An 11257-nucleotide genomic window follows, 5' to 3' on the forward strand; every position below is an offset into this window, starting at 1 on the left:
ATTTCTTTACATTATTCTTTTTTCATGATCCCATCCACCCGAACAAGGTTCCCTGTGTCTGAGGCAGCAAAACAGCCCCACAGCATTATGCTCCCACCTCCATGTTTTACTGTGGGAACTGTGGTTTTAGGGTTGAAGGCCTCTCCCTTCTTTCGCCAAACAAAAGCAGCATCCATGTGCCCAAACAGCTCAAGCTTATTCTCATCAGACCAAAGGACAGACTTTGCTGGCTTTGATGTGCCTCTGTGTGAGCAATGGAGTTTTTCTGGGTCGTTGACCTTGAAGCCCAACATGATGAAGAGCCCTCACAACAGTCTTCCTTGAAACATCAAGTCCAGACGAGGCCAATTCAGCAACTATAATCTTAGCTGAGATCCAGGGATTCTTGTTGACGTCTCTTACTATTTTCCTCTCCAAAGTTTTGGAGATCTTGTGCTTTCGACCCCACCCAGGTTTGTTTTTAACAGAGTTTGTCTCCTTGTACTTTGCAATGATGCAACGCACAGCTGTTCTAGACACTGCAAAACACTTGGAGATGGCAGAATACCCTTCCCCCTTGAGATGAGCATCCACTATCTTCTGTCTGAATTCCAGACTGATTTCTTTACCTTTTGGCATGACCAGGAGTACTCCTTCTCAATCAAGTGTCCAAGTGCCACTAGCCCTGCTCACTGGAGTCCCTTCAGCAGAGTTAAATGTAATTATATACAGGTCTGTAAACAGTTGTTCAGTGTATTGGAAGGCTTCATTATTACTGGTCATCATTTGTGAGTGTCCTGGTAGTTGTTCATGTTTTGCCGGTCTGAAATCAGTGATTACATATTTGACTTCATTTATGATTACTGTGAAGCTATTTGTTCATTTCTTCACCGTTTGGCAACAATAATTGAAAACTGTAAAATTATGTTTTCTAAACAAGAAGGCTTCATTGTGACTCTGGGGATCAAATAGCACTCACAGACTGGGGATGTTATGGAAGCCTGATTGTAACACCATTTTCCCGCCTTTCGTCTGTAAGATTAAAGTAGATCAAAGATTCACATGAAAAATCTGCAGGTCTGAGAGGGAGTGATGAAAACAGTTGTTTCATGTCCAACACAATTAGATAAGATGAGCTGAATGTAAAGAGCAGCATGTTTTTTATGTTGTGTGCAACTACAAATTGTCTGATTTTATTTTTGACAGTTTAACAGTTTTATTTTTTTCTGATCACAGACTTGTTGGTTGTGGACTCTCAGAGACTCACTGTGAAGTCGTGGCTTCAGCTCTGAAGTCCAACCCCTCCCACCTGAGAGACCTGGACCTGAGCAGAAACAACCTGAAGGATTCAGGAGTGAAGCAGTTGTCTGCTGGACTGGAGAGTCCAAACTGTGGACTGGAGATTCTGAGGTTAGTTCATTGACTGGAGCTGCTGTAGTTTTTTTTTTTTAACTTTCAGTTTTTCATTGGTTCATACATTTTCAGGATTTCTGTGTGAGGACTTTTAAATAGGATGGCGAAAAGTACGAAATGTTTCTCCTCTTAAACTAAGAAACTTAGTTCTTAAATCGAACTGCAGCACAAAGTCACAGATTTTCTGGAAGTGCTGCTCATTTGAACATCACAAAAGCTTCATCTGTCTGTCTGCTTCAGCTGAGCTCATGAAGTCATTTCTCACAGTGTAGCTGACAATTTACATGATGAGCATTACACCAAAATACTCACAAGTTCACACCAGTTCAAGTGTCTTTTTTATCCCACATGACGCGTCTGTTGCTTTAAGATGAAACATGCAAAACTCTCCTATAACATGTTTAATTAAATAAACCTGCTCAGCTCCAAAACACACAAAGAAGGTCATGTGACAACTTCGATAATGAACAGATTTGACTTCAACATGTCTGATTTGATATTTATGTAGAATCTCAAATAAATTTGGCTGCACAACATGAGTTTGTATAGATGGAGCCACAGGTGGAATTAATATTAATGAGAGCTGTTTGTCACTGTTTGTATTGGACTGTTTCACTTTCTTAACTTCTACTTTCTAAACCTTTTCAGCTCTGAACAGATGAGGAAACACTGAACAGTTTCAAACAGGAACTTTGTCTCCTGAAGTCACATCTTTTATTCTTTATTCAGATTGTGTGACGGCAGTTTGTCAGAGACCAGCTGTTCTTCTCTGGCCTCGGGTCTGAAGTCCAACCCCTCCCATCTCAAAAAGTTGGAGCTGAGTGAAAACAAGCTGCAGGATTCAGGAGTGAAGGAGCTGTGTGGTTTTCTGCAGAGTCCGGACTGTAGACTGGAGACTCTGAGGTCAGTTCACTGATTCAGATTCAGACATTTTATTGTCCCACATGGGAAACTTGATTTGCAGTCAGAGGAACATAAAAAACAGATAAAAAGTGCAGCAATATACAGAACACTGTGAAACACCAAACACCACTATCAGAACATAGAACACAATAAAAACACAAAACACTTATTGTAAGTTTTTAGTCCAACATGTCTGATCTGATATTGATTCTATATTTTGAGACTGGACTCAGGTCAGCAGCTTCGTATGTACCTGAGTTAAAATGAATAGGTGTATTAATGTTGTACAGACATTTGGATGATGATGATGATGATGATCGCTGAAATGATGATCCACAATAGCAGAAGGACAAAGTCACTCTGCTCATTTTGGAGAAAGGATCTTTGATTATGGTATATCTGGTTGATTATCAGTGATTTTGTCTATATCTTTTATTCTTTATTAGGCTGTTTCACTGCAGTTTGTCAGAGATCAGCTGTTCTTCTCTGGCCTCAGCTCTGAAGTCCAACCCCTCCCATCTGAGGGTAGTGGATCTGAGTCAAAACTACCTGCAGGATTCAGGAGTGAAGGATCTGTGTGGTTTCCTGGAGAGTCCAGACTGTAAAGTGGAGGCTCTGGGGTCAGACTCCATGTTTTATTTCTGTGCTGAGATTAACCTGATGTGAAAGTTGTGTTGACACTGAAGTACTGCCATGAGGTTGATATAATACTGATGCACATTAAGGATCTTAATGGTAAAGTCTGTTTTCTTTTTCACTCCCTTGGTCCAATGACTTTTTCTTTCCCTCCTTAGTTTTTAAATAAGAAAAACAATGACAATAACAAATATATAATAAGCAGCTGATGGTCCCAACTCACGTATAAGGCTCTGTAATGTTTGTACAGTTTCAGCAACAGTAACAGTTTTACTACTTTAAATACTTAAACTCAGTATACCATAAAAATCATTTATCTGTTCACATCTCTCCAGAGTTCAGCCTGACATGTTCCTTGTCTTTGAAAACCTAAGGATCTTAAGTTGAATCTCAAATAAATTTGGCTGCACAATAGAGGTTTGGATAGATGGAGCCACAGGTGGAGCTGGTACAGTTGAAGAGCATGTTGTAATTAATATTAATGAGAGCTTCTTTCCACTGTTTTGAAGCTAAATCCTGTGGGGTTCAGGTGTTGGAGTTTCCATTTTCTTCTAACTTGTACATTCTACATCATCAGATGATGAACCACTGAATCGTTTCAAGCAGGAACTTTATCTTCTGAAGTCATATCTTTTATTCCTTCTTCAGATTGATGGAGTGCAGGTTGTCAGAGATCAGCTGTGCTTCTCTGGCCTCAGCTCTGAAGTCCAACCCCTCCCATCTGCGAAAGCTGAAACTGAGTGAAAACAAGCTGCAGGATTCAGGAGTGAAGGATCTGTGTGGTTTTCTGCAGAGTCCAGCCTGTAGACTGAAGGCTCTGAGGTCAGTTCACCGACTGTTACTGTTTTGAATTAATCAATGAAATCATTCTTTTGTAAAGTGTCATTAGATGTTTGGAAAAGAGCTAACAAATAAAATATAGCATTATTATTATTGATGATATTATGAGTAGTGGCAGCAGCAGTTTAAAAGCTGTTTGAGAATTTATTCCATATCCTTGATGTTAGATGTTAGTTTCCTCAACTAGTTTGGTCTTTGTCAGCACTAGTTGGATATTTAGTGATCACACTAGTTCAGTATTTTGTCCTACTAGTTGGACAAAAACTCAGCGGGCATTGTACTAGTAGCACCAAAACCCAAACTAGTCAGCTTTTTGGTGCACTTATGGCCCCTCTGGATACTTAAAGTGATACTCAAAGTCTTACTAGTTAACTAGTGAGCTGCAAAAGCTCTGACTTGTTATCTAGTAGCACCTATTCACTAACTTATGGAAGGACTTTTATTTGTTCCATATCCCTGATATCAGATGTCAGCTTCCTCCACTAGTTTCGTCTTTGTCCCTAACACTAGCTCAGCATTTTGTCCAACTAGTTGAACTAAAATTCTTACTAGTCACTCTTTTTCAGCAACTAGTGGCACTTTTGTCGGACTAGTTCCAACACAAACCTAACTGGTGATGCCAGATGCTGCACTAGTCCCACCAAAATCCAAACTACTTTTTTGACACACTAGTGGCCTTCCGGACCAAACTAGTAACGCTCAAAGTCTAACTAGTTAACTCGTGAGCTGCAAAAGCTCTGATGTGTTGATTACCAGCACCTTCCACTTCACTAGTTAACTAATGACCTACAATTTTCTGCACTAATTAATTAGTAAGGTCAAATGAGGCTTGAACTAATAAGGTCCATATTATACAATTGTTGTACTAGTAAGGATTTTTGCTCTCACTACTTAACTAGTTAACTAAATTGTAGGTCACTAATTTGAAGTGGCCTAGTTGACAATTAAGACTTTGAACGTTACTAGTCCAAAAAGCTAACTAGTTTATATTTTGGTGCTACCATAGTAGTGCCTGGCATCACTAGCAAGGCTTCTGATGTAACTAGTGATAAAAGGCAAACTAGTATAACCAAATGTCCAACTAGTGCTGGAACAACGAGAGGAAGAAATTAATGTCTTATCAAGGATATGGAATAAATGGTCCAACGACTTTCCCAAAGTAACAGTATTAGTATTAGTATTAGTACTAGTGGTAGTAACACTGGTAGTAACAGAAGTTAATTAATATTAATTATAGTATTATTATTATAAGTATTGTTGTAAATTTCCAGCATTTCTGATCTGATATTGATCCGCTATTGATCTGATATTGATCCTATATTGGTGTGCAGACAGTTGGAGGATGTCTGTAGAAGGCTGATATAAAGATGATCCACGAGAACAGAATGACTAAGTCACTCTGCTTGTTTTAGAGAAGAGTGCATTGATTAGGACACTTGCGTTCCTCCCACAGTCCAGTGGTCTCAGCCCCACTGTGGACCCACCTCTCACCCAGTGTCAGCTGCGATCAGCTTCAGCCCGACCCCACCCCCCGCACAAAGACCCTCAAAAATTGGACTGTAAATGATTTTATCTGTATGTTTTCTTCTTTCTTCAGACTGATGGGCTGCAGTTTGTCACAGATCAGTTGTGCTTCTCTGGCCTCAGCTCTAAAGTCCAACCCCTCCCATCTGAGAGAACTGGACCTGACTAACAACAACCTGCAGGATTCAGGAGTGAAGGAGCTGTGTGGTTTTCTGGAGAGACCACGCTGTAGACTGGAGACTCTGGGGTCAGTTCACTGACTGTCACTGTTGTAGATCTTTTAATCCACAACTGAACCTCATTTATTGTCACTCCTAACTTGAATCTGTTCATTTTGAAAGAATTCATTAGTGACATGTGGAATTGTTGCAGTTTTTCTTCTGTAAGATATTCCTGTAGTTTCAGGTCATTTCACGGAGTTGTCATGAATAATGTCTGTTCACTTAAAGTAAATTGTCAGAACTCACACACTCACTTTTTCACGTTTAACTAGAGAATCAGCTTTTTCCAAAAAAGCCTGTTTTCCCTGTGAGTCACTCACTTCAGTCGATAAACTAATATGAAAAGTTAGAAAAGATTTTGATCATCTTACCATTTGTCTGGCTCATTGCTGCTTCCTCTCTGTTTATCGATCAATTGTCATCCACCATCTTTGCAAGTGACATCAGTCACATCACTGAATTGGACACTCCTATTGGTTCCAATGGGTGCTGTCACAGCCAATCAGAGTGTCTGTTTCAGAGGCTTGGCTGTCAGTTGCTTGTATACCCAAACTAAATGGGAGCATACCGTATATTTCTAAGCTCAAAGTAAAGAGAAGTTGGTCTGAATTGATTGTAGTGACAGAAAAAATGACCAGTAAGATATTTAGTGTAACTATGGCTTTGGGGTTGATTTTTTCAAGAAGAAAAACAACTTCCATGAATACTCCCCCGAAGAATGGGCATAACTCATGAACAGATAAGGTAGAAAACACCTGGAGCAAGAGTCGCTCGTTAGTGTTACTGCTGCTGCTCCTGCTACACACCCAGGAGCCACACTCGTGGCCCCACAATCCAAACTAGTCTGCTATTCATTTTCTGCTCTAGTTAACTAGTGACTAGTTACTATTTAACTAGTTAAAGTCTCTTTTGACCTTACTAGTTAACCAATAAGGCTCAAAATGTTTACTAGTTAAATAGTGAGGTTGGAGCTCAAATGCTCATTAGTCACACTAGTTGAAGTGTCTTTTGCCTTTACTAGTTAACTAGTGAGGCAAAACGTGTTACTGGTCGTACTAGTGAAAGCCAAATCTGCAGTAGTCACACTAGATGCTAATGAGAAGGCGGGCAGAAATGTGTGTGAGTTTTCTATTGGCTCTCCAGTACAAAGATCACTGATCAGGACAAATCTGATTGATTATCAATCATTGATCTACATCTTTCTTTCTTTATTAAGATTGATCAGCTGCAGTTTGTCAGAGATCAGCTGTTCCTCTCTGGTCTCAGCTCTGAAGTCCAACCCCTCCCATCTGAGAGAACTGGAGCTAAATGAAAACAAGTTGCAGGATTCAGACCTGAAGGATCTCCGTGGTCTCGTGGAGAGTCCAGACTGGAGACTGGAGACTCTGAGGTCAGTAGAGGGGCGGAGTCAGTCCATGCTGCTTCCATCAGTTTTGTACTAAACTCAGTATCAGAGCAAAGATCCAGTGTTTCCTGTGAACCTCCAACCTCCTCAGTGAAGCTGTGAGAGGAGAACGGGGACAGGCTTCAGGATTGGACAGAAAGACAGAGAGACAACAGTCAGCCAATCAGAGCAGCCAGAAACATGTGATCATGTGTCTGAGGTGATGTGAAGACGCCTGTTGTTGGTTCATGTGAACAGGAAATAAAGCTGATTCCAGCTGACAGCCTCACAGAGGGACAGAGACAGTGTCCTCATTCATCAAACTGTCCAATCTGATCTGAGACTGTTTGTTCTCTCAGTTTTGATCAGTTTCATGTTTGTCACAGCTCTGAGATCAGTCTGACTGAAGCCTGCACATCACTGCTTCTTATCTCAGAGACTCATCAGGACAGTTTGTGACCATGTGGTCTTTCTACAGAGCAGAAGCTCTGCTGAAGTCCAGTCCTCACATCTGTATCTGTCCAGCTGTCAGATATTCTCAGTGACAGCCTCCATGTTGATTTGTCAGCTGATGTTTTAGAGTCAGATCAGATGTTCATCAACACACAGACTCTTTGTTTAAATGAAACAACAGTGAGTAATGAAGCTTCATGACTCTCAGTTTATTTCCATGTGGACTGAGTGAAATGTGCAGAGTGAACAGACTTGATGGTAAAAGTCTCTGCAGGTCTGTGAGCTTCCAGCTCAGTGTGTTCACTCCAACATGTTAACATGAGAGCTGAGAGGAAGCAGCTGCTGCACATCTGGTCTGAATAGGACTGAAGTCCCTGCTGCATCACTGACTGGTGAAGTGAGTCTCTGTGAACACTAATCCATCTCCTCTGGTTTCTTCTTCTTGTCTCCATAGCTGGGAATGATGATCTTTCTAAAGGTGAGAGTGGAGAGGACAGTTTGTGTGTGTGTGTGTGTTGAGAGAGGATGAGCCATGTCCTGATGATGCAGAGGTTGAAGCAGCAGCAGTGAAGGTGTATAGAGGCTCTGATTGGTCCGTGTTCCTGGGAGACGGAGTGGAGAGGAGAGCTTCATCCAGCAGTGACTGACAGAAGAAAAGTAAAAATGGTCACTTGGACCTGTTTGTTCGCTTCCTTCATGGCCTCTCTCTGGAGTCCAACCAGAGACTCTTAGGAGGTCTGCTGGGTCAGACAGAGAACAGTCCAGGAACCATCCAGAAAGCCATCAACAGCCTGAAGGAGATGAACAGTGGTGAAATCTCTCCTGACAGAAGCATCAACATCTTCCACTGTCTGATGATGAAGATGAGATGAAGGACCACTCAGTTCATCAGGAGATCCAACAGTTCCTGAAGTCAGGGACCAGATCAGAGCAGAGACTCTCTGAGATCCACTGCTCAGCTCTGGCCTACATGCTGCAGATGTCAGAGGAGGTTCTGGATGAGTTGGACCTGAACAAGTATAACACATCAGAGGAGGGACAACAGAGACTGATCCCAGCTGTGAGGAACTGCAGTATTAAATTATTCTCATTAATCTTAATTTCAAATTGGACAGTTTTTTGGTCAGCTGTTTCTCTCGATTTGTGGTCAAGTATTAGATTCTACATTTATTGTTGTTTTGATGCAGAACTGATAAAACAAATCAAAGCAGGACTCCACTGATCTTACAGCTCAGAGTGAGTTTCCAGGTGTTGTGGACTGTTCATGTGAGGAAACATGAACGTGAGGTAGCATGAAGACTTCAGTCTCCAGAAAGAGCAAAGGAGCTACAACCTTTAACTCCCTGCATTTAAGTAAGTCTGTAATTCTTCCTGAACAACAAATATTTATTGGATAATGTTTAATGCTAAAACATGATGTAACAATTGCACATGTAGAGAAAAATCATCAAGTAGTGAAGTGATTCAGTAATCATCTTGATTATTGAAAATATGTGATTTAATATGCTACAAATAGCTTTTTCTGTTGATTTATGTTGATAAGGCTTCCAGGGTTGATTACAGCCCTATGACAAAATATGAATTGTTTAATTTTATTTTTGCCTCCAATCACAGACTTTTTCGTTGTGTACTCAGAGACTCACTGTGAAGTCCAGCCCCTCCCACCTGAGAGACCTGGACCTGAGTGTAAACGACCTGGAGGATTCAGGAGTGAAGCTGCTGTGTGGTTTTCTGGAGAGACCACGCTGTAGACTGGAGACTCTGGGGTCAGTTCACTGACTGTCACTGTTGTAGATCTTTTAATCCACAACTGAACCTCATTTATTGTCACTCCTAACTTGAACTCCTAACACACTCTGGCTAATCCAGCAACGTTCGGTGGGGACAAGATGTAAACAAATACAGACTCGAGAACCAGGGCCGCAGTTGTTGCTAAATCAGCTAACAGCTAACTCAGTGACTCTATGGCAACATTATACCTCCGGCTTACATCTCCTAAAGGATTATGGGAATATGCAGTTTCAAATGATTTGCCTGAGGGTGGTGCTCAGTGTCAGACTTTGAAGAACCCCCGACCTTCACTGAAGGATTACAGATGAATTGTGCATTTTCTCCTGGAACCACCAGGAGGCAGCATTGAATCAAACAACTGCACCCTGAGCTTGAGGGCGGTCGTCCTCAGCTCTAATATGACAAGCGTCCTGTACTTTTTTCAACAACATCAATATAAAGTCAGGTAAAAACATTTTTTTTACTGTTTTCAGCCTTGTCCCTTTGCTCACAGAGATTTCTCTGGATTCTCTGAATCTTTAATGATATTATGAACCGTAGAGGCTGAAATTCACAAATTCTTTGCAGTTTTACGTTGAGGGATATTTTTCTTAAACTTTTGCACTATTTGTCCACGTGGTCCTTCACAGAGAGGTGAACCTCTCCCCATCTTCACTGCACAGAGACTCTGTCTCTCTGGAGCCTCTTTATACCCAATCATCTACTGACCTGTTGCCAATGAATCTCATTAGCTGTGAGATGTTCCACCAGGTGTTTTTTTAATATTACACAACTTTTCCAGTCTTTTGTTGCCTGTCCCAACTTTTTGAACGTGTTGCTGCATCAAATTCAAACTGAGCAAATATTTTTCATAAAACAATAAAATTTCAGCATTTAAACATTTGATATTTTGTCTTTGTTCTATTTTCAATTAAATATGTGTTTACATTATTTACACATCATCACATTCTGTTTTTATTTACGTTTTACACAGTGTCCCAACCTTTTTGGAAACGGTCATATTTTCTTACGTGTTTGCATTGGGTATTTGACAATTTGATAAACTTTTTTCTGCAGCAGTCTGAACTTGTTCTGTTATCTTGTTATTTAATGACATCAGCAGAAAAGATCTGGGTGTGAGCTGACAGTTTGAGATCTGTGGCATTAACATCTGCCTGTGGCTGTGAACTGGCATAGTCAACAGGCGGAGATGAGACAAAACACAGCTGATGAGAGAGCTGAGCTGCTCCAACAGAGAAACTTCAGAGAGGTCGACAGGAGCTTGGGGACGTTGCTGCAGAGCAAACACCCACATAAACATGGAGCCTACGTTTGGAACAACAGTTGCTGTGGTTAGATGAACATCAGGTGGATGAGAGGTGATCAGAAGTTCTCCTCAGGGTGAAATAATTGATGTATAGCATTTTGTTCAGGATTTCACAATAACCACTTGTTGGGCGGGGGGGGCACCACCTCCCACCTCTGGGATTAATTAATAATGAATAAATCAATTCATATAATGAACCCAGTCAGTCAAATATCAGGGAACACAACAGCAATGAGTCTAAGTATTAATAGTAATTGAACAGGGTAATGTCTGATAATCGAGTGCAGCAGAAGAACAGAGATAATCAATAACTGATAATGTTATGAATTGGGTCAGTGCAAACCAGCAGAACAGCTTAAAGCCAAAGAGCAATGTGCAAAAGATCCCAGAACTTTTATTAGCCTGGGGACCGGTGCATATCTCAACCCTATGAAATACAAGTGGATAATTGACCAAACCACAAAGTAAATGGTTCTTTACACTGAGGATAAAAAAATTTACAGCAGTAATTTGATTCTAATAAAGATTAAAACACCATTGGTAATGTTTATTGTGTTACAGTTTATGGAGGATGCAGACAGTCTGGCTACATGGCAAACAGCACCTTCAGCCATTTTATAGGATAGATATCTGGGGTTTGATCTAAATTACATAAAAACATTACACAGGTTAAGATAAGATAAGATCGCCTTTAGTCCCACAGTGGAGAAATTCAGTGTTACAGCAGCAAAGCAGTGCAGAGAACAGGAAAGCTGCAAGAAACTGCAATACCAAATATTTAGGAAGATAAATAACAATATAATAATA

At 40.7% G+C, this 11257-nt stretch overlaps 1 protein-coding gene across 4 annotated transcripts in view; it reads left to right on the forward strand.

Moving 5' to 3' along the window:
- LOC139609575 (protein NLRC3-like) overlaps window positions 1-10029 on the forward strand; it is an 18886-nt gene extending 8857 nt beyond the window's left edge. For all 4 annotated transcript variants that reach the window (XM_071464363.1, XM_071464344.1, XM_071464355.1 and 1 more), the window contains 8 exons: window positions 1216-1389; window positions 2122-2295; window positions 2742-2915; window positions 3580-3753; window positions 5369-5542; window positions 6733-6906; window positions 7808-8706; window positions 8989-10029. In XM_071464363.1, coding sequence (XP_071320464.1) covers window positions 1216-1389; window positions 2122-2295; window positions 2742-2915; window positions 3580-3753; window positions 5369-5542; window positions 6733-6906; window positions 7808-7817 — 1054 coding nt within the window. In that variant the 3' untranslated portion in view covers window positions 7818-8706; window positions 8989-10029. The remainder of the gene's footprint in view (window positions 1-1215; window positions 1390-2121; window positions 2296-2741; window positions 2916-3579; window positions 3754-5368; window positions 5543-6732; window positions 6907-7807; window positions 8707-8988) is intronic.
- Window positions 10030-11257: the final 1228 nt, after the last annotated feature.

The sequence above is a fragment of the Trachinotus anak genome, unplaced genomic scaffold (genome assembly GCF_046630095.1).
Source record: "Trachinotus anak isolate AG129_WGS33_773 ecotype Australia unplaced genomic scaffold, CSIRO_AGI_Tana_v1 ptg000003l, whole genome shotgun sequence".
Classification (NCBI taxonomy): Eukaryota; Metazoa; Chordata; class Actinopteri; order Carangiformes; family Carangidae; genus Trachinotus; species Trachinotus anak.